The 24,340-nt window shown below is 43.6% G+C and overlaps 1 protein-coding gene across 24 annotated transcripts in view; it reads right to left on the bottom strand.

Moving 5' to 3' along the window:
* Kcnma1 (potassium calcium-activated channel subfamily M alpha 1) overlaps positions 1-24,340 on the bottom strand; it is an 888,761-nt gene that overhangs the window by 222,237 nt on the left and 642,184 nt on the right. For all 24 annotated transcript variants that reach the window (XM_048801821.1, XM_048801797.1, XM_048801798.1 and 21 more), the window contains exons 7-10: positions 15,586-15,661; positions 7,730-7,805; positions 5,441-5,611; positions 3,738-3,829 (exon numbers count right to left, since the gene is read on the bottom strand). In XM_048801821.1, the coding sequence (XP_048657778.1) occupies positions 3,738-3,829; positions 5,441-5,611; positions 7,730-7,805; positions 15,586-15,661 (415 nt within the window). The remainder of the gene's footprint in view (positions 1-3,737; positions 3,830-5,440; positions 5,612-7,729; positions 7,806-15,585; positions 15,662-24,340) is intronic.

Here is a 24,340-nt window from a genome sequence, read left to right as displayed (position 1 = left end):
TCCTCTCTGTGGCCAATTATTTTCCATGGCCCTTGGCCATGTGACCTCAGTCCACAACCTTGTCAGTACTCATAAACTAACCAGGAGTGGAATGAATCACAATCAGGGAGGAAACCTCTGGGGGAAACTGCAAAGGGCTGGGGGAGGAAAGAGAGTAAGCTGGGGACCCAAGGCCATGGGCACCTTGCTGCCCCTCACCCATCCCTGAGCAGCTTTGTCCTCTGGAAAGGAAAGAGGAGAAGGCAGTAGCCTTGGGAGGGCTACTCTTCTTAATAAGACTTAGTGTCTCAGTCCAAGAGGCTTATTGTCCCCAGTACCCCAAATTTGGAGAAACCACTTGCTTTAGACACTCATCGAATGCTTTGAGGTTGTCAAAGTCCCCATTCTTAAGAGCACTAATGTATCATCATAAGATAAATTAGATGCCATTTGACACACATGTGCATGTGCAACCACATCTACAGCTAGACACAGAGGTCCTGTGGGAGGTGATGAAAATGTTGGAGGCCCTTGATCCCACACGGATGGCAAGGATGCTTTAGGGTTGTTGCGTGAAAAGTCATGCTTTGTCAAACACACTGATTAAGTTGGAAAGGAAGTACCAATGAAATCTTCTTACTCTCCAAAATCCTGAAAGTGGGTGTTATATAAACAAAGCCCCATGCTTCTCTGCCTGTATTTTTGGGGGGATTTTTTTTTATTTCTTACTTTAAATAATCTTGGAATTACAAAGTTTTGCATCTCTGTAGTTTTGGATCACCAGTTACCTAGAGTTCTCTGACAAGTTAATGTATTGTTAGAGAGGTAATTTCTGAAGGAAATATGCACAGTTAAATACATCCCTTAACTACATATATATTTGAATGACTCTGGGCATTCATTTTGATTCAGTCCTGGCAAGCAGGGTACATGCAAGTGTGTCCATGGATAGAGCATATATACTTTTGCATTCGCAAAACCTCAGTGAGCCGCATGCTATTTTAAGAGCCTGAACTCTATCTTTCAACAAAGTTTAGCTGCTTTCCTTTTGCAAATGCATTCAATTTTATCTGGAAACTTTTTGACGTTAGAAATAGAACAACTGTAGTTTCTCATTATGTTTGCTGCCAGAATCCATGCTTGGTTGCTCAACTAAAGACCTTACATTGCTAATTACTACCACATGCCCATATCCCAAGCGAAAGAAAACTTATTGATTCTGACAGCCCATTCTCTCAACACTGAATTCCAAATGAAAACTCAAATTTTGGCCAAACATAACATTTCATCAATCTTGTTCTACTGACTGGAAAAACAACATCAAACAAAGGGTGCTAATGGCCCTTTATTACCGTTCCTTTCCCAAGCTTATACTTTCTGATGAAAGATCTAAGTGACCAAAGGGCTTCTTTAAACTACTTAGTAATTAGCTTTTGAACCAGGAAACACTGCGCAAAGTAAAGTGAACAGCCCCGGTGTCAATGACAAGGTGGACTCTCAGTCCACAGGGCTGGGAGACACTGGAGACCCAAAGAGAACATTAAAAGCAAAGTGCATTTTCATAATAGGAGAAGGGGGGGAGAGAGAGAGAGAGAGAGAAACCAAGCTAAAAGGGGTGATAAAAGATTACAGAGCCAGAACCAAACTGCAGGAAGTCTGTGACCTAAGGTCATCAGCAGGTGGTGGTCTGGGGGGAAACATCAAGGCAAAAAAGCTGACCAGATCAGACCACAGGCTGTTGAGCAAGCACAGGTCTCAGGGCCTCTTCTGGGCCACCCAGCAAAAAAAGCTGCCACCAGCCCACCCGCCTTGGACCAGGTACACTGTTTTGGGGGAAAAAAAATAAATAAAACTTCCACCTGGAGTCAGAGTCAAGAAATATTTTCTACACCTAAGCTTCAGAGCAATTGATTTTATTGGCGTCTTCAGGGGCAGTGATAAGGAAATGCTGGCAGAGACAGTGGGAGGGGGAGGCCACAAAAAGGGCCCCAGGTTCTCACAGTGCCTTCTGCTTTATTGCCACGGGGTCCACGTCTTAAAGGCAAACAGAATCGAGAGGCTGCTTTCCTCTTGGCATGGGATAAATGGCCAAGGGGAATCTCTGGACTTATTTGGCCTTTTGGATCCAACTGATGGCCCAGAAATCAGAACAGCTTGGTTCTAACCTCGTCCAGGGCTGTTAAGATAATAGGGGGAGGAGGGACCCATTAGAAGGAAGATGGCGGGATGTCTGCCTCCACGGAGAAGTCGCCAACTGGCCTCCTTTAGCCCACTGTCCTTTGTGCCTTTGAAAGGAAACTGGTGTCCTGTGGGTACTTCAAGAAAATGAGCCCCTTTTTTGTCCACCTCCTCATTTTCTGAACGGAGTACTGGACACCTGAGCTCAGGATGTGTTGGAATCACCGACCAGAGAGAGGGGTCTGCTCCATCCTGCATGGCTGACTGTCAAGATGGGAGGACGCAACCATGAAGGGGAAAAATCGATGCTTCTGGCCAGACTTTATTTTTCTTAAAAGATCAAAATAAGCTAATAATTGAAAAATAGAGAAGAAAAACAAAAATACACACACAAAACAGTTCCGTGCTAAGAACCTCCCTGAATGGAAATGGCCATGAGCCCTGATAATTTTTGGTATCTTGATCTAGATGCTGGAGCAGCGACTGGTGTGTACTGAGGCCCAAATTCCTCAAGCAGCTCATTAAAGATATTCAAATTTTACTCCATGTAGGTCACATATATAAATTATAAACAAAGCTAAGTGCCACCCAAAAATCTTTAAAAAAAAAATAAAGGAAGAATGGCTGCTGCGAGTTGAATCTCCCCTCAACAGTCTTCTCCAAGAAGATGCTCTGGTAGAAAACCAAGAAAATGAAGTCCTGTCACTAATGTAGAGTAAAACTTCTGGTGGATATTGGACCTGTACATTGACATGAATATTGGTAAGTGACCCAAGCACAAACTGCAATAGTTCCTAAGAGTCATCAGGAGTATCCACTAGTGCCCTGACACCATAAATATAATGTCATACCCACAAGGAGTCTCAACTGAGTAGTAAGATCTTTGAGGATGAGATGGGGTCTTCCTGCCTGCAGAGGAGAACTGGTTTCCTGGTGGCCATAGGGCCTTTGCAGTAGGCAAGATAACCTGTATCTTGCATCCCTGCTAGAGTTTCATCCCACATTATCGCTGCATTAACAAAAAAAAAATAATAATAATAAGATGGCATTGCCAAAGGGGCAGGAACCAGAATTAAATTACATAGCCAGTTCTTGTGACAAATACATGAGCTTGGACTCAGAACAGAAAATAAGACCCTGGTATATATGGTCCCCTTTCATGATAAATCCACTATGCCTCTTGGCATCTCAGAACAGAAATAAGGCCTTGGGAGTCGGCAGGAGCAAGAAGACACCTGCCTCGGGTAACCTGTGACGTCACACCCCTGCACCTTGCGGGCTTTCCCTCACAGAAGCACCAGGTTGGTTGGGGAGGGGCAGGATTCAAGGTCACCGCCCCAGGGACTCTGGAAAGTCACTCAACCACATCTTCTCTGATGTCACTGACTTACTTTCTGCCTCCATGTTTGTTAAAAGTCCCGCCGAATTTATTCCGATTCAGGATGAGAGCAGCAATTTCGGGCACGTAGCGGGCAAACATTGCCTACATGCATGAAACAAAGAACAAGAGCCAAAACAAAAAATGGCATGCAGAGAGGATTCTACCGCCGCGGAGCAGCAAAACCTCTTGGCGTACTTACTTTCTTCCACTAACCGCGCTATAGGAGCCCCCGTATTTCTTGCGGTTTCCTATTAACTCTATGATTTCAGGGACGTAGCTGGCAAACATGGCCTGAGGAGAAGAGGGGAGACAGAAGAGAGACTAAAAAGACAGGCCCGAGAAAGGGGGTGACCTCTTCAGAAAGGGGGGTACTGAGATCTGAAAACACAAAAGGGTTTGGCCTGAGAAAGTCTACTCACATGTTGTTGGGTCATAACAAAAAATAAAAGGACAAAAAAGGACAAGATCCTGAAAACACACAGGACTCAACAAACACAAGCCAACCTGCACAACTGGGGCAAGGGGGAGGGAGCAAAAAAGACATCCCAGTCAAGACAAATACAAAGGAGACAGGAACAGACAAGCTGACAGCTAGCTCCTCTTCCTGAGAAAAAAAAGTAGGTAAACGGGGGTTCGAAGCTGGAACTGAACTCACTCCCACGCACATGCGCACACGCACAGACGCGCAGGCGTTCTTGCAAGACCCTTCCTTTTTTTAATTAAAATTCAAAGGAGAATCAGTGCCCTGAAGAGTGATTAAAGACAAGAAACACCAAAAGGTTTAAAAAGAATAAATTCTGTCATTCAAAACAAAGTCACTAAAAAAGGCAAAAAAAAGGTAAATTTAGGGAATCACATGAGAGGAAAGGATAGCAAGGAGAAACACAAATCTGCCATGTTTTGTCCAACAAACATAACCCTGTGGCTGGATAAAGGGTGTCCTTATCTATGGGACCTTGGAGAGACTGCAGAAATGCCATGCTGATGTACAGACACACACACACACACACACACATTGGCATACATTTTTAAAATGTGTATGCTCTATGCATACAGAGATGTGTGTATGCATCACTTATATACATGTGTGTGCAGTGTACATACATGAAAGCTGCATGTGAAATAAGATTTGAATCACTCACCTCATATCTAGCAAAAGTTAAAACTTAAATCATTAAATTAAATCCACTTTGGAAGACAAATTGCAGCAATCATTAGTGTGTATCAGAGTGCTAGGAGGTGCTTTACTTCAGAACGGGAGATCATACAGTAAGACTTCCTGATTTATGAATGGGAGGAATACCATACCAGGTGTTGCTGCAAGACAAAGCAGGTTATTGACAAAACTGTGCTCTAATTACTGATAATGTGCCCATGACAAGACCAAGCACTCTCCCTTCTCTGATGTGAGTTCCCTTCTTTTTAGGGTAGGCACCAGCCACAGTGTTTGTTGGAAGTTCAGGAAGGAACATAAAGGGGGAATTGGAGCTCCTGAAACCGCAAACTCTCTACAGAGTATCCACAGCATCTATCAGGGTTGGGTGACAGCAACTGTCCTTGCAGACTATCAGCTGTTGAATTCTATTCCTAAAGACAGGTGCACTCACTTATTAACAGCATCCCTTTCTTAAGACAATTAGATTTAGGTTTGCCCCTGGCTAAATGGCTATCCCTGGCAAGGCAATGTGCCTGGGTCTGTGGACCAAGCAAAACATACCAAAAAAATTTACAGAGAAGTCATCTTGGTGTTTGGATTAAATCTAAAATCCATTCTTATTATAACTAAGGCAGTCACTTGGTTCTAACTCAGAAATACAGTATAAAAATACAAAGCCTTAAGGAAGTAGATAATAGAAAATATTAATGACCATAAAAATCAACATCATAATAAAGAGTTTTTACCAGTCCCCCGAGGATGAAGAAGACCATGAAGAGGCGCCCAAGCGTGGTTTTTGCATAAACATCCCCATAACCAACAGTGGACATTGTGACCATGAGTAAGTAGACACATTCCCAGTAAGTAAGAGCCTGGTTGTTTTGGAAATTTTCCCATGGGTCCCCTGAATTCTCCACCTGAAGTAAAGGGAAAAGGGAGAAAAAATAAAAACATCACACACACACACACACACACACACACACACACAGTATATACAATGAACCAGGAAGCCCAAAGCTCTGGCAGGCTGCTGGCTGAAGCTCACTGCCCTCAACAAAGATGTTTGCTTCCCTGGGCTGAACTGTGTATGTGAGGACTCAGAACCCTGAGGAGATAGCAGAGAAGACTAGGCGAAGCAATAGAAGATCCCTCCTGTCTGACGAGGGCAGAGAGAAACAGAAACAGAAATAGGCAAAAACATCCTCAGTCCATTTTTCTTCTCATTGTTAAAGGTTTGAAGCCAACTGAAATGGGGCATTGCCTCTGGCCCTGTCATACAGTGCTCTTTTCAAGGGAAGAACCAGAGAGACTTTTCCTGACCTTTCCTTGCCAAGCCTCCAAGGACCTGGCTCTCGCTTCCCTGCAGACATAGTAGACCCTCCACAGAGGATGCCTCATTTCATTGCTATGGCCAAGGATATGCCCTGTGGATCCCACTCCTTCAGATCTTCTGCTGGGACCCCAAATAGCATCTCTGGAGTCTGATCCTGCCTCCTTTGTAAAATGTCAACAGTGGTTCTGCCCTTAAGGCTGCAGGAACTTCCTGAGGAGCACCAAGACTGAACTCATGGCAACAATTTGCATTTGCACAACTCTTTTGACCAAGGGCCTGCAAACTCTTTCTGTCAAGGGCCAGAGAGTAAGTACTTTCAGCTTTGTGGACCATAGGGTTTCTGATCTCCTCACAAATCACGGCAGTTGTGGGGGGAGACCAGCAGAGGGCAATACTTCACTGAACAGGTGAAGCAGGATTGCTTTAGACTTGACAAGGCACTCTCCAGTCCTCCTATCATATCTGATGGGCCAACAAGGCTGTGAGGTGGCCTAGAGAGGTACTTTAGGTACTCCCAGGAGGGAGGGAGCAAGGATGAGGCCATTTCTACTCAGATACCAACTCTGCATTACTAAGAACCAGGCATTGAGATAAGCAGCACTCCCCTCCCCCAGCAGCACTCTCCTCCCCCAGCAAGGCCTCCAGTTCCACCTCTGCAAAATGTTCCCAAGACCTAGCTTCCTCCATACATCAAAAATTCTCCTCTACATGCCATTTTCATGATGTTGTCCTGGTAAACCAGAAAGCATTGCATGTAACACGTAATAGTAACAAGGAGTCACTGACTTCTTAAAGACAACTCCTTCTTCCACATCTGTGATTTTGGCACTTGGTTACAACAAGAATTAGGGTAATGAAGGGTGAGACTGGCCAAGGATCCCATCACCACAGACGGCTGGTGAGCCTCCTGAGATCTGGTGACTGCCAGCTGCCCCCACTTCCATCCCAGCTCCCTTTGCCTGGTAATTACAGGTCCCAAGTGGTGGATAACCAGATTCATCCTCAGATTCCTTGGGCAAATGAGCAAATGAGGCTCCTGGAAGGCAAGTGGCTTCTAGTCAACGTTTCACAGTTTGATAAGGCTCCTTCATGTTTGTCTGAAATGTGCTTCCAACAATAGTCATGCTCTCTAAAAAAGGGGGTGGTGGTGGCTTGTCTTGGGAAGGTGAGAAGAGCTTGACTTAATAATAGGAGGTTTTCAAAGAGCCATTAATATAAAAGAATTAACATTTTTGAGGTACAAAATAACTTGACAAGTAATCAAGCAAAAGAATCAAAAGGCGGCCTTTTGTAAGGGGAAAGTGGAGAGAAATTGAGGGATATGAATTTGTTGTTTATAAAGAGATGTGGGTCAAACTTCCAACCTCGTCCCCAGACCTTTTCTGGGCGTTTGTTGTGGAAGCACTGCCATCTTGTGGCCTTCTGGGGTTATTGCAGAGAGAATGAAAATCTAGGAAAGTCCCCGCTGCAGTATTGGTGGGCTGAAAATGCAGGTTAATAGTGTGAACATCACTCACCATTTGGAACTAGTTTAGGGTAAACAGGTTGGAAACCCAGTCAATTGTGCGGTTGCTTCCTCCTTTTCTGTCTATAACTGAGCTGAAGTTTCCCTTCAGCGAAAGAAAATTCCAGGTAATAAAATGACTCTACGAGGGGCTTATTCCGGGCCAGCCAGAGCTGAAGGGCCTTCAAGGACACTTACCAAATGGATGAAGCCGGCTGCAGTCAACCACGTGCTGATAAATATGGAGAGCAGATTCACCAGCTTGATGGAATTACTGTGCAAGAGACAACAAGCAAAGAGCCCAGGTTAGAGGGAAGACCCAGCTGGAGGCGCCTGCCAGCAAGACAGCGCCCCCTATGTGCGGAGCAGGCTGTCTCTACTGGAAGGGAATTCATTCCTGGCAGGTGGCACACACAGGGGTAGGTGTGAGGGTCACAACAGGGCCTGTAGGGAAGATAACACCTGGACTACTCAGAAGGGTCCCTGAATGAACCCCCTTGAATTTCGCTTTTTAAAAATTAACTTTTGTTTTGAAAACTCTTCAAAAACTCAGGGAAATGCCAAGTGTGTAATAAATACCCATATGCCTTTCACCTAAACTGATCTAATATTAACATTTGGCACATCTGTTTTATCTCCACATGTTCTTTTTCTCTTGTTTTCTCTTTTCCTTTTCTTCTTTCATTATATATATATGACTAAACCATTTACACACAAGTTGTAGACATCAAAACACAACATGACCTTTAAATGTCTGAGCACTCACCCCATAAGAACCAAGACATTATGCAATGTAATCACAATACCATTGTCACACTTCAAAGAATTAACATCAATTCGGTGACATAATCTCACATGCTGTCCCTATTTAAATGTCTCCACAGTGGTCCAGGAATTGTTTATTGATGTTCTCATCTCCCCCACCCTAATCCAGGAACTCACTGAGGCTCATACTCTGCAGATGCCTATTGTATGGCTTTAATCCAGGGGTCAGGAAACTTTTCTGTATAGGGACAGATAGTTAATATTTTAGGCATTGCAGGCCTCAGAATCTAGGTTGAAACTACTCAATTCTGCAGCTGTAATTCAAAAGTAGCTGTAGACAATATGTAACATAATGGGTGTGTCTGTGTTCCAATAAAACCTTAATTACAAGAACAGGTATTAGGCTGGACGAACCCATGAGTGATACTTTGCCAATCCCTTCTTTAGACTCTTTTAATCTACAAGTAGCACTCCCCTGTCCTTTGAAAATTGTTTTTTAGTGACATTTAATTTTGTGTAAACCAGGCTGTCTTACAAAATGCTCTACATTCCAGATTTACCTGTTTCTCCATGATTAGATGGTATTTAAATATTTCTGTTAAGAATTTCTGCTGGAATGGCCTCACATCAGGAAATCCCAATTTGATGATGACCTAGGTCCACTCAGGATGAAGTGGGGAGGGGAGATGGCTCCCCTGAAGGTTACCACTTCCCTTTGTGCTCAATACACCACCTTGGGGTGAGACTGAGACCATATGAACAGCCTATCTCCCAACCACCTGATGACTAACAGTTTTTGCATCCACCGGTGTTCCTTGAATGGATCAACTGGAACTCACTGAATTTTAAGCTCCATGAGAAAAGGAGACTTGTCTGTCTGGATCCCAGGGACAGTGGGTTCCTGGTGCCCAGTATACTGACCATGAATATGTCCTGAGTGAACTGGTCTCTTCCTCTGTACCCTTCCACTAAGCTCACCCCAATAGGGGACAGCTCCTTGGGTGCTGCTCTCAGCAGGCCAATTCCTGTCTCAAGGCTTTCCATTGACATGGACTGACAAGTGATGCCCAACTCTGCCCTTCTGTTGTCAACACCCTGTGAAGTCCCAGACTCTCCTACCTCACCTCCTTGTGGACTTTTGAAGCTGTCTTCACAGTCTGTGTATCATAGCTATGCTGGTGCTCTCACTCAGCCAGAGCGTCTTCCCATCTGTCTATACAGGTCCTATCAGAGACATTTACCAGGAACTGAGTGGGAGAGAGTCTTTCTCCATTTCAGATTTGGGGGTAAAGAATATAAGCCTGAAGCTCTAGTAGACCCTCTGCCCTGGAGAAAGTCTACCTGAGAATAAAATCCCAAACAGATGGAGAAAGAGTCAGAATCCCAAGGACACAAATCTGAACCCCTGGGTGCAGACTTGCCTGGTGTCAGTCAGCTCCCTCTTATATTCTGTTACTTGCAATCAAAACCCATCTCCCTGAAATAGAAGTGCTGCTGTATTCAGGATACTCCCTGAGAACATAACGGTTGATGGGGTCTCCAAAGGTGATATGGGGCTATCTCCACGAGACACCCACATGAGACATCTCCTGTGACACCCACATTGTCACCTGACCCTGCAATTAGCTCTGGTAGAAGGCTGGCATTTCCAAAGGCAAGCAAATCCTGACCTTCAACCCTTCGACCCTTATCCCAGCCACCATGGGTCATGCTACCCCCCCCCACCCCACCACATACACACACCTAAGCAGTGTCTGTGGCTATGAATGGGGTCACCAACTAACAAATATAGTGCTTAATGCCTTCCATCTACATCTCCCCTAGAGCTGAGAGACAATGTAACTCTTGCTTTTCTGCTTCTGAGAACAATTGGCCAGACCAAGAGGCCTCCTCACTGGCTTCTGAAGTCCTTTTGTGGAAGGACACCCCTGTCAACCAGAGATAGGCAGGGTGGCAACAAGACAAACAGATCTAATGGACTCACCTGGTGAGTCCTATCAGGGGAAGCAAGCCTGCCCAGGAAGGAGCCAGGTGAACCTGCTTGGGCTGCATCAATACCACACTGGTGTTCTCAACTAGTTTCTCCATGCTCAGCCAAAGCAGAGCAGAACATTCCCCTGCCCCTAACCCGTAAGCCTTCTAAGGTGTGCCCAAACATTAGAGAGTAAGAAACAGATGAAGAACCGGTAGCCAGAGGTCCTAGGGAGGTCTGCACTGCTGTCTTCTCTGGGGATAGTTAAAACACCAAGTTGGGTCACTTACACCCTCCCAAATCCTCAGCATCCAAGCAAACAGTGTGTGCTCAACGACCATGCACTGTCCTTTCAAAATATTATCTCTATTGCCATCTCTGAGTCTCTCAGTGCTTTGGAAAAATGACCTAAATATGGTGATTATTAATCTCTAAATGATTGTCACAGTGATATTAATGGTACTTAAGGAAGTTCTTGCTGTGTGTAGAACATTTAATCAGAGCTGCTGAAAGAGTTCATGTTCGGCACTGAAATCTGATTACTTTTATGACATCAGCATCATCACAGATCCCCAGTATCTGGAATTTACTTTCCAAATTAAATTCTACAACCAAGCAATCTTCTAAAAGCTGTGTGCAAAAGATGCAAGATTAAGCCTGAGTGGACCTTCTCCATTCTCTGAGATGGGTCCCTGGACAGCTTGAGTATGTCTCCTCAGAAGGAGGAAGGGGTTTCCAGGAGAAGAATTGCATGCTCCGGTGGCAGAAGGAGCGGCATCATAACCTTATGGCCAAGCCCAAGGGTCTGGATAAACATGAAGTGACCAATGGTTGGAATGCATAGAACACTTCAGATTCCAGTCTCTTTCCTATGCCTTGAAGGAAGGAGAGACTGTGATCCTATCATGAAAATCTGACCGATCAAAAGAAAATCATTCTTGTCCTTCCATTATGATTTCTAAGTCTGCATCCCATGAACTGTCACTGGCCATCAGATTAATTCACATTAACAGACACAGAAAATCATCATCAGGCAGGCCCAGGAATCTGGTACCTCAGAGATCTTTTCCAAGATTCTGGGGATGCAGGGAGAGAAAGCCTGACTCTTGATACTGTAGATGTAAACCCAGGGATGCCCAGGGCCATCATTTCCCTCCATGAACTTAATAAGCCATGCCAGGGTTGACACTGAAAAGATCATCCAGCTTTCGCAAGGAAGCACAAATTTGTGCTTGTTGCCCAATTTCTCCATTTTTTCTGGTTGAGGGTACTGCCAGGTGCCAGTAGCTTTATTTTGTTTGACTATTATCTTTGCTGGATAAATGTAAAATATCCCAACTGTGAAAAGTCAACTGGACTGGGCCACACAGAGATGAAGGATTTGAGCTATAAGACATGGAGTGAAGTGAAATCAAATCCTATCAATTCTACCTCTCTGTCATCTCTAGGTCCCCTCTTACCATTTAAGGCCATGCCCTGGTACCTATTTCCTGGACTACTGTCCCTGTCTCGTCTCATAGTCTACAAGGTCTTAGACACTTCAAAGCTACTCTCTTAACAACTTGTGAAATAGTGGGTCTTTTTAGAAGGTAAGTCTGACTACATTTCCTCTCCTGATTAAAATCCTTTAACAGTCTATCCTGCTCTCAGTACAATCCATGAATCCAAAATTTGGCCTCTATTTCACTCCTTCCAGTCTCTATGTCCAATATTTTTAGTAAACTTTGCCCTGGGGCCATTTCTCAGGTCATACTACGTGTAGTAAAGTTTTAATTTCCAAAATTCCCTTTCAAAATGTATTGGTTAGGTACATGACGATATGTGTATATGGGAAATAAAAGTAACAAGGTAGAGAATAATGGTTACCTCAATGTGGCCTGCTGTAGGGACAGCTTTACTTTAGCCGATGAGGATACAATAAGGCAATTTTCATTTTGAAAAAGAAAAAAAAAAAGATCTTTAGGTGATGCACATTCCAATCATCGCTATCTTCCACATTCAGTGTGGCGCGGACCTCTGGCCCTGAGGCAGAGCTGTTTCCTTTGCTCTGACTGTAGAATAAGTGGCCCAGCACCTGTAAGCTGGCTTATCAGTGCCGGGTGGCTAAGGACCTTCCAAAGGTTAAGACAATGACAGAATCTCCCAGTCTGCCTTGAACAGGCCATTTTTCAGGATATGGACTATTTTCATTGCCTTGCAGTTTGAAGAACTGCCCCGATGCTGGTCACACATACAGGACTTGCCTCTGTCAACCTGTTTACTCCCATTGCCTCTCTGCTGTCCCTTTAATTCTTTATCACTCCCCTCTCCCCCATATACTTCTTTGCCCTGTTTCTTCCAGCTTTTAGCTGAATGAGGCAGCTCAAGAACAGAAAATGAAACAGTAGTTTCAGATCATTATTTCAAATCACATTTCCAAAGTCTTCATCCTCGTCTAATAGCAAGATTGGCAGGGATTTGCAGCCAGAGAAAGCCGACACAATCTCCCTAAAGTCCATTCTGTGGCTCCACCCCGTCTCCTGCAAGGTCACTGTGAAAGCAGTCCTTGAGAACAAAGAGAGAGGAGAATCTCTCACAGGCCAAAGCCCTCCAAAAGCCAGGGTTTCTCCTTCTCTGCAGCCAGAGCTCTGGGATCTGGGCTCAGGGTGCACAGAAGGAAGGTAGGGGAACAGCTGGAGAGCTTGGGCTGAGGGCTCTCCTGAAACTTCTGGAGTTCTCACAACTTGGTGGAGTTTTCATCTGTGCCTGGTGATCAGCCTTGGCCAGCCAAACTCATCCTCCTTTATCCACCCCAGAACCCAGTGTTCAGGAGCACAAAACTGCCCCAAGGTCCACTCGTGCCATGCAGTTCACCTGTGTGCTCTGCACAGCTTCCCCATGGGAAGTCACCCCACCCTCTACTCAATCCCAGTCCCACTGGAATGACAGACACCTGGTTTTCTCCCAGGTTTACCCTAGACACCCCCCTTCTTCTCCTTGCCCCCTCCACCCCCCGCCTCATGCCAAGCCTGGCTCTATTCCTCCCCGGGCACCTTCCAGCAGCTCCACCAGGCAGGCTGGCTCTGGGCTCCCTCCCTCAGTGAGTCGGCTGCCAGTGGGACTTGATCCTACCCCTCACCTTGCTGTTGACACACAAGGAAGCTCACTCCTGGCCTGCTGGATCCTCTCAGCCTCCCAGATGTGATTATCAACAATGGGAACACAGAACATCTAAATTGTGTGGTTGTGATGAAAAGCACCTTCTAACAATAGGAGATATTGCTTCAGGGGGATGTGGGGTGCTGGGGAAATGCTGTCTGGGAGCCAGGATGGCAGATGCCCAACCTGCCTGCCACTCTCTCCCAGCATACAGTACAACCCTTCCCCTAGCTGGCTGCTCCCAATGTGTCCCTTCTGCATTGAGAAAATAAAGTGTTCCCTGCTATACAGTTACCACGTGGACTGTTGTCCAGGGCTACAGAGCTCTTCCTGCCTCCAAGGAAAGGAGTCTTTGCCAAAGAATGGAAAGTAATAAATGTCCTAGCTAAGAATCAGAAAAAGATATTCAGAGGGTCCGTCATTCCCCACAATCCAAAAAGGATGCACAGAGTATGTGAGAAGTGTGAGAACACAGTTCTCTCCATGTTGTTCCTCAGAGTTCTGGAACCTTCTTAAAATACTGGTGTCGGATAATTTTTTTAAAAATCCCCCTTATTTATCAGGTAAATGTGAAAGAAGAAGAGACCCTATGCTAGAGAATGAATGATTCCATATAACTTCATTCCTACTAAAAAAGGATAACTTCATCTCTACCAGAAAAAGAAAGAGAGACAGAGACAGAGAGAGAAAGAAAATGGCTCTAAGAACAGGACTCCCTGTGCTTGATACTGGATACTCACTGATGATTCTACCTTTAAAACTACAGACTGGTGGAAATGTTAGTCATACCAATGCTGCTAACTGTGTTGGTCATTTAGATTTGAAGAGCACTATGAGTCTATTGCATAGAAAAGCCATAAAAAGATAGAAATCGAGGCCATTGTTGCTCAGAGGAAGATAAAAAGGATAACAATATTCACTATTTCTGAATAATATTACCCACTAATAGAGACCCAACAGATTCTTACCTCAGGATAATGAAGTGTAAAGGGGAATGAGGTGCACTTTCAAAGACCTCAAGGGCATTTGATACTCTTTTTCCTTCTTGACTTGGCTAATAGAAAGTGAACTTTACAGACAGTCACACAGATGGATAGTTTTTGTTTCGAACTTAAACACAATAAACAAACAAAAACCCCCAACACCCAAAGAAGAAAGTCATCAGTCGGCTGAAATCATTGACTTGTCAGATTCAGGATGCTGTGTCCCAGCCTCCCCACCTGAGGAAACGAAGCCAAAGCCAGCCCCCAGGAAGGCAGGGGGTGTTCATTATAAATCACTCAATGCAGAGGCGTCCTGTTTCCAATCATGTATCAAACACAATAAGGCCAACCAAAGAGAAAGGGCACATTAGAAGGGAGCGTCTCAGAGTGTAATTTCCTAGAAGAGAAATTGATGAGCTGCACTTATTCTCCATTAGAGTGCATCTCACTGCTTTTATTAGTTTATTCATCAACACAGCCATGGGCCCAGGCCAGCTCTGTGGGCCCGCAGGTCATCAGGCAAGGGATCCCGGGGGGTTCCCGCTCCTGGTCCACTTGTGCTTTCCAGATCATAACAAAGTCAGCAGAAGCAGTAGTCATGATGCATTGGGCTGCCGGTTTTTAGGGTTTCCCCAAAAGGCAATTCTCAGAGCAAGCCCCCAGGGCTCTATAGATATAAAGTGAACATCTTAAATGTACTTAGAAATCAAATGATTTTCTGTTTGTTGTGTGAGGTTGGTGATTGCCTCTCAAAGAGCATTGCTTCTCTTGCCTTTACGGCCAAGTTCAATTTCTTGTTTAGTGGTGTAATAAAGGGGCGATTTAGGACCTGGCAGCAAGGACAACCCAAGCAATGAGCAAATCCATCCCTCATCTGCTGCGTACCTCTCTCCGTGATGCCACAGCTCACCTCTGAGCAACTCCACTTGGCACCCCAATGTCAGTCATGTCCCCCTAAACTATCCCTGCTTCCCCAAATTCACAACTGTGGGCTCTCTTTTTACCATACAGTTCTCTGGCCCTGCAGAAGAGGGCAACCCAAGCCCTACTGGAGGGCTTCTCTCCATCTCTGCATCAGGTCACTCTTCCTATGAGTAACATAACTCTTTACTGTGGTGGAAACAAACACAGCTGATATCTACCAGTTGGCACAGGGGGCTGGAATGGGGTAAAAATGCAAGTAAAAAACATCTTACCTTGTTTTAAGGATATTCAGAAACTGCAGAATTTCTGAAAACTGTATCAGTCTGAGAGCTCTTAAAAATCTCAAACCTGGAAAGAAAGAGAGGGGCATTATTTTTAAAGCATGGATTTTACATCCACAGTCTGCTGTTGGAGTTGAGCTGTCCAGAACTGAAGGGACATGAAGTCCTTGCAGAAGAAAAAGAAGGCAGTACCTTGTTGCTTCATTCTGATGTCTGGCTGCTTTAATCCCGTTTGGTAAACTGACTTTGCTTTAAAGGTGACCTGTTTTGAACCATGTAAAGGTAAGGCCCCAGGGCTGAGGGGGCTCCCTTCTCCTTGACAAGCTCAAATTTAAAGCACTGCTTCTAAGTTCCCTGCTGGTCTGTCAGGAGTTTGTCTTGGAAAAATACTGGGAATTGAGATCATTCACAGTCATTCTTGTGCTAAAAGCAGATTAAGAATAAATCGGATAACCTTATGTTTTTGATGGATTTCTTTTTTTTTTTTTTTTGTACCAGGGATTGAAACGAGGCATGCTTAACCACTGAGCAACATCCCCAGTCATTTTTTATGTTTTATTTAAACACAGGGTTTCACTAAGTTGCTTAGGGCCTCACTAAATTGCTGAGGCTGGCTTTGAATTCCTAATCCTCCTGCCTCAGCCTCCAGAGGTATTAGAATTTCTTTATTTTCAGTCCCCCCAAAAATATAGTCCACAGTACTTTCTGTTTTCTTTCTGTTATACTTTTCTCCCAATCAAAAAGAAAAAAAATCATTAAGATATCATATCCTACAACTGTGGGATAAAAAAAATTAAATAATTCCATTTTCACTAACATCAGGATGAATGTCTGTTCTTTCTAAATTCACCCTCTCTCTTGAATGGAAGAGTTCAAGTTTCTAGGCAGCAAAAGAAAGGCAGAGAAGGAAAATAGAATCAAGGAATTTTTTAAAAGTATCATTGCATTTTAATACTAAAAAGTAAACTATTTCTATTGAAGTCAAATTCATGAGTCAAAAACATCCTAAGTTAGTCATGGGGTTTGATGCCTTGACATCCCCCATACAAAAAAAAAATTATTCACAAAAGTCCAACTTTCACAGGTTTATGACACACTAAATATCACACCGAGTTCCAAGGGAATTTCCTTTTGCATATTTTTGAAAGCATTTTATACAGGGTCCCCCCATTGCCAAAGTGGTGCCAAGTGGAACTGGACTGAATTGGCAGACAGCTGCAACCTGGGGTTGGGGGAAGACTATTCTAGTCCCTCTGCAGACAGTAAAGGGGAGTCCAATGCTCTTGGTGGGAGAAAGCAGTGGGGTCTCCAGAGATCTTGGTTACCTCCTGCTTAAAAAAAGGAGTGGCTAACTGGCCCAGAGTGGAAGTTCTGGTAATGAGAAAAAATTAATTTCAAGCACATGGCAGATGTTGCGGGGTGGGGTGGGGAGGATCAAACCCATGGAGGTTTAAAAAGGGAGAAGATGCAAAAGTGCATGCCTTTAATCCCAGTGGCTCTGGAGGCTGAGACAGGAGGATCATGAGTTCAAAGCCAACCTCAACAACAGTAAGGCACTAAGCAACTCAGTGAGACCCTGTGTCTAAATAAAATACAAAACAGGGCTGGAGATGTGGCTAAGTGGCCAAGTGCCCCTGAGTTCAATCCCTAGTACCTGCCAAAAAAAAAAATGTGGGGGAAAAAAGCACCTAAATTTTTTTTTAAAGTGATGGTATTTATATCCTATACTATTTGCTTGTTTGACATATTCTACTGACTTACAAAAGTGTTATATGATATAAGCTTTTCTTTAACTCAGGCTTATGAAAATGAGGCTAGAAATGCTGTGAACGCAGTGGCCACAGGTCCAGATCCATAACCTTGGAGAGGGAACCCAATGATCCAGCTCTGAGCACCTTAACAGAAGCAAGCAGGGAGCAGCCATCAGCCTGGTAGTGTCTGTGTAAACAGGAAACAGACTGGTCCTCAGGACAACAGCTTGTCCAGCACAGAGACCAGAGGGGAACGTCTCCCTGCAAAGGGGACCCAGGATGGTATAGGAGGAAGAGTCTTGGGAACTGAACAGTGGTGGGCTTTGACTGCCTTGTACAGATCATTTTCATGGTGTTTGATTTAATTAATGCAAATGACGAAAGGTCCTACATGGGCAAAAACCATCAGTTGACGTTTTAGCCTCAGATCTTGGTCTGTGGTTTGCATCCTCAGGCAATAGTATACAGCAGCTTCTTCCTAATGGCCCCTTGCAGGTCTTAGTTCAGAATTCTCCAATGCTCCCATTCATACAGGACAAAAGGCAAAGGACTTCAAAGACCAAAAGTGACACCACAACCCTCCCCTACTAAACACATCATCTCCTTTTGGATCTGATGGTCTCCTACCAGGACTACTACCATTTTTCTCCTGGTCTGGCTGTCCTCAGTGAGCCCTGTATCCAGGCATATTCCTGCCCTAGGGCCTTTGCACATTCTGTCCTCCCTGCCTGGAACACTCTTCTCTAGAACTCCACATGGTACACTCCTCACCTCCTCCAGGTTTTTACTTATGTCACCTCTGTTCAGTTGGACCTTCCTGCCCACCATACCTAAGACTACATGTCCTCTCACATCATCCCTGAAACTACTCTTTTTGCCTGCTTTTCCTTTTCTCCCCTGCATGATGCACTAACATCTAATTTACTTGCCATCTCATCTACACATCAGCTTTCCTCAGGGAGGGACTAATGTCTATTTAACTCATGGTTATATTTCCAGGACACCTGAAATAGTGTCTGGCTTCAGTTAGTTGCTCCGTAAATACTTGTGCACTCCATGAATGAATCAGAGTTTTGAGAAGGAATGATGTGGCAGAGAGTAAAGGGGACATAATCTGCATTCAGAATTCTGAGACCACAAGCTGCTTGCTCAAGGGGAAAGCCATAAACTCCACAGGGTTTCAACCCCTCAAGAGGCCAGGGCTGACCTCACCAGCGGGGAGCTTTAACCAGTGGCCTGCTGCACCCAGAGAGGCCCAGAGATGTCCAGACAGCAACTCCCAGTTACACAGAGGCCAGTGGGGAAGGAAACTCCTAAGGGACAAACTATTCATTTTCTCTACTTTATAAAAACTTTTTCTTGTTGTTCATTCCATAAAATCTCTGAAATAGAATGATTTTCTAGGGGAACATAAAATTATAACAGAGTTGTGAAGAAAAAAAATGTATATGTACCAAAAGCTACAAATTATCCTCACCTCCCAGAAGGTAGAGGGCCCAGATGTTTTATGATGTTTTTTACACTATCAAGAAATAGTTAGGCCCGGTGAGGTGGCACACTCCTGTAATCCTGGTGGCTTGTGAGGTTGAGACAGGAGAATCTCAAGTTCAAAGCCAGCCTCAGCAAAAAGCAAGGCATTAAGCAACTCAGTGAGATCCTGTCTCTAAATAAAATACAAAGTAGGACTTGGAATGTGACTCAGTGGTTGAATGCCCCTGAGTTCAATCCCTGGTACCCCCGCCCCCACAAAAGAGTCTCCCTCCCTCTCTCTCTTACTTTCTATTCCCCTTTCCCTCTTCCCTCCCACCTCCATCTCTCTCTTNTATATATATATATATATATATATATGCAGTATTATATGATACAGTAATAAAAACCAGACTTTTCTCTCTTTTCCTGTGCTCTGTATTGGTTTAGAAAGTTGGTATTACCTGAACACAGGTATAGCAGGATCACCACACTAGTGACTAAGGACAATGATGGTAAATAAAGTTCTAGCATGTCAAGTCCAGGACGGCATTCAATAAATCATACACACAAGCCATGCAGGACATTATGGGGCACAGCCCGGATCTTCAATTCAGGGGATTTGATTGTCCCAGGCTCCTGAATAGTGGCCTGCTGAGGGCTCACCTGTCCCTCTATGGGCATCATCCTCTGCTCCAAGGAGCTATCTTGCTCATTGCCACTTGCCTCCCTTGAGGATCAAAAGTCTTCCATGATGTGGGGAAAAGGGTTTGCTGCTATATCTGAATTTGAGATGATGCTGCAAGGTTATCTAGCCACAGAACTCCCTGTAGTGTAGGCAGAGGTTCAGCAGAGCTGGCCCCCATCTGAGTTCTCCACCCAGCCTGTATAGTACCCTAATTCCAAGACAGGTACTGGCTTTAAAACCTACCCCAAGATCTATATACCAGAAGGCAAAGCATTCTGATGCTCTTATGGGCACGCTGTAGGTTCTTAAATTATAATTTCATCATATGAAACTACAGAATTGAAACACCATAGAATTATACACAATTTTATAGAAAAGTCAGTCAAGTAAACTAGAAAGCTCAGAAAGACACACACATGTACACAGGCGGAGAACAGTGACTTGAACCATGGTTTCTGATTGCACTGGGAACACATTTGGGGTAAAACCTGGCTCTGTTGGTTGCATTAGCACTGGGAACTTGCTGTGCAAACATGCAGGTCAAGATGGCCCAGTTGCTATGGTGATGCTCAGACTGGGAAGGCTCTGTGCAAAGGCATAGAGCTATATCAGTCTGGACCTTGAGCTCAGACACCAGCTCCTGGGTACAAAATTCTGAGCATAACAAGATAACCCTAATGTTTTTCTAGTCCTGTGCCCTTCAGATTGCCTGCTTTGCGGAAAATTTCCCCAAAGTAACCTTTAGATGATAAAACCTATATAATAAAAGTGCTGAGCTAGCTCTGGGTCACTGATCCTCCATCAGAGGTTAGTGTCCTACCTGGCCCCAGTTTCCTCTCTTTGTGTGTTTGTCTTTTCTAAATCCCCCATTGCTCCTTGCTAGTTTCTGAATTAGCAGCCATTAGGATACAGCCTACACACACACATGTGCACACTTGGTATAATGAACTCTTGCTATTTTAAGTTATTGTGAAATTAGGATGCTGACTGTGATTTAAATTTATTATTATTGTTGATCTTCATTATTTTAAATTACTTATTATATGACAAAAACTTTATCTTTTTTAATCCTTACAACAGAAGAAAACAGCTAAGAATAAATAGAGGTAGTGTGTACAGCTCACAGTTTATAAGCAACAGAACCAGGTTTTACCCCAAATGTGTTGAAGTCAGCAAAGCCCAAACTTGTAACCACTGCTTTATGCAGACCTTGGGCAGTTTGTTGCAGTTCCAAACACTGGAATCAAGGGAGTTGTTAACATATTTGGCTTTCTGTCATTGTGACAAAATATCTGAGATAATCAACTTAATAATGGAGAAGGTTTATTTTGGCTCACAATTTCATAGGTTTAAGCCCATAATCTCTTGGCTCTGTTACTTTGGGTCTGTGGTGTCACAATACATCACGGCAGAGAGCTCAGAGCAGAGGAAGTTTATGAATCTCATGTCAACAGGAGAGAGACAGGATGCCCTTTCAGGGCATCCCCAGAGGGACCCAACTTTCTTCCACTGCGCCTCACCATTTAAAGCACCAAGTTGAGGAGCAACAAAAAATGGGCCTTAATACATGGAGGTTTGGAGGACTTCCAGATCCAAGTTATATTATGAGTCATGAGCACTATTTTGGGGGGTGGGGTGAGGTGGTTGTTTTGTTTTGTTTTTGGTACCAGGGATGATTGAACCACGGGCACTTAACCACTGAGCCACTTTTTTTTTTTGAGACAGGGTCTTGCTAAGTTGCTTAGGGTCTCGCTAAGTTGCTAAGGCTGGCCTCAAACTTGTGATCCTCCTGCCTCAGGCTCCTGAGTCACTGGGATGACAGGCCTTCATCACTGCACCCAGCAGGATGAGTATTTTCAAGACTTGAGATTCATTTTGTCAAGCTGTCCTAACAATCCGCACTCCCATCAGTATATAAAAAAGCCCCTTCGCTTACATCCCCACTGTAGTGAGTACCATGATGGAGGGAGAGAGGAATAAATGGACAGAGAGCAAGGGTCCTAATTTAATAGGCCCTTGATACGAGTGCACTGTTGTTTTAGTTTGCTTTTCTATATTAACAAATGGATTTAATTTTTTCATCTAATTATGAATCATTTTATTATCTTCTTTAAAAGGATTTTATTGTGGCCGTTGCCAGTTTACTTGCATGTTCATCTTATTTTTAATAATGTATTTGAGCTTTTAAAATGTGAATATTATACATTACATATTGTCTCCCACATTTTATCATTCTTTTTAAATTTTATTTAAACTTTTTTTTAATAAGTCTAAAAGTTTGCTCAAGGTATTTTGTTTTTCTTTATGGATTCTAAAATTTGTTGTAAGGTTAATTATATCATTCTTTCCATCACTGTACCCTCTCTTCCTTCCTTCCTTAATATCCACAAAGGCCATACCAAGTTTGCCTTTTTTTAACTGCATCTACATTTTCTCTTTGTATTCTCAGGGCAGTGACTCTGCACCTCAATGGCACATTCAAACAAACCTGGGAAACCTTAAGAATTGCTGGCACTTGGGTCTCAGCCCCCCTCTCCTCCATTCTGACTCAATGGGCTTGGGGTACTGCCAGGTGGAGGGAGTTCTCAAGCTCTGAGGGCATGTAAGAGAAAAGCAATGCAAACTGTTTCTGTAAATGGGAAAATGGTAAATATTTTAGATTCTATCACGTAAATTTGCTGTGGAGAATATGTAAACAAATGGATAGGGAGACTTGAGTGGGAAATTTCATTCAGATAAACAGTCTCTGGGGAGGATCTGGCCACACCTGACTTGGAGGCATGCCATTCTAATTCCTTGTGTCCATGACTCCTCTGGACTCCATACACATTCAGATTCTGGCTCAGTGGGTGTCAGATGGGCCTTAACACCACTCATTTCCAGTAAGTTCTGGGTTGGGTCCCTGATCAGAAGACCACACTTTGAGAAAACAATGTCTCTGGGCAGTGATTCCCAAACTTGGCTCAAAACTCAACCAGTTGGAGATTTTAAAACAGTACCAATTCCTGCCTCCCAGCCTCATGCACTCGGATTTAATTAGTCCAGGGAACAGCCTGGGCATTAGAAATTTTTACAGTTCTAATTCTGATGTGCAGGCACATTTGGGAACCACTGGCTTCATAGATCTTTTCCTTTTTTGTAATGTTGAACTTGTTAATACATACCAACACATTTATTTATTTTAGTTAATAAAGTACCAAAAGGATCAAACTTTTTCCCCCCAGGAAAAGCAAATTTCCCTTTACCTGAGTGATCATTTGAGCAACTTAAAAACCAGTAATTTACCCACTTAGCACTTTATTTGTCTACTTAGTTTTGAAGAACACTTTCGCATACTAGTGAAAAGTAATTAACAGTACAAGAGATTACTCATTTTTAAAAAATACACAGAAAAACTAAAGTCCTGGTTGATAATTCCCCCTCTGTGTGTGTGGGGGGGGCAGGATTGAAACCAGGGGCACTGTAGCACCTAGCTACATCCCCAGCCCTTGTTATTTTGAGACAGGACCTCACTTAAATCGCTGAGGCTGGCCTTGAACCTACAATTCTCAAGCCTTTGCCTCCCAAGGAGCTGGGACTATAGATGTATACTACTGACCCAGCTTCATTCAACTTTTTTAAACAGTTACATTTTATTAAGATTCCGAACTCTCCCCTAATACAAAAAGAGATGAAAAGCAACCAAACATTTTATAAAATAAACATAAACCTGAGATCAAAACCAAATCTTAGAGCCTGAAATAAAATATATTAGTATCATCGAGATCAGAGATACTAAATTCCAAGCAAAATACCAAGTTATGCACTTCATCAAAGAATTAAAATTATAATCCAGACCATTCTTGCTAAACATGACAGATTAAATGCAATGGCCTGTATCTAAACCTTGTTAAGGTAATACTAAAGTGAGGGGTGGCAGGAAAATCCCAAAAGAAGGATATCATATGTAAGAGAAAATGACAAAATCAAGGTGGATGAAAAGCAGATATGTTGTTGAAAATTAACTTGGCAGTGCTGAGAACCCTAACTTCATATGTTAATAAAATATATAACAAGGAAAAAAATACATATGTTCAATCGGCCCTCTATTATCCAGGAGTTCCACATCCTCAGATTCAACCAACTTCAGTTTGAAAATATCCAGAAAAAAACAAAACAAACAAACAAACCAAAAAAAACATAAAACTGGGTTTATATTAAGTGGGTACAAACTTTTTCTTCCCATAATTCCCTAAATAATGTACAAGGATGTACACTGTTGTCGGGAGCCAGCCTTGGTCTGTGTATGTGAGCTATGAGCATCTGAGCACATGAGGGGACTGGACTCATGTTGCTGCTCTGACTGGGCTGTGCCACATATGTGTCGTTTTCACTCGCTCTGCCTTTGATCTCACAGGGCACCTGAGATGGGTGTGGCTTTCCAAGATGTCAGTCCTGACCAAAAGACATCACCAAGCAACCCCTTGAAACCCAATCCCTTGCCCTATTTGGGTTGAACTTTCTCAAATGTCTTTTCCCCAATAAATCAGATGGTTTCAGGAGCGCTCTCTCTCTCTCTCTCTCTTTTACCTGACTCTCTTGCCTCTCTTGTGGGAGCTGGGGCAGAGCAGCCATCACTGAACCCCAAGGAAAAGGTACTTTCTGTGAATGTGTGATTATTTAGAGCCAGCCCAATTCACCTGGAGTGACCCTGACTGATTAATCACGTGTAGTGACACGTTGTATTAGGCATTATAAGTAATAGAGACAGTTTAAAGTGTACAGGAGGATGTGAACAGGCTACATGCAAATGCTATGCCATCTTATATAAGGGACTTGAGCACCGGGGGACCTGGAACCA

The sequence above is a fragment of the Marmota marmota genome, unplaced genomic scaffold (assembly GCF_001458135.2).
Source record: "Marmota marmota marmota unplaced genomic scaffold, marMar, whole genome shotgun sequence".
Classification (NCBI taxonomy): Eukaryota; Metazoa; Chordata; class Mammalia; order Rodentia; family Sciuridae; genus Marmota; species Marmota marmota.
This window is presented reverse-complemented; position numbering and strand designations above follow the sequence as displayed.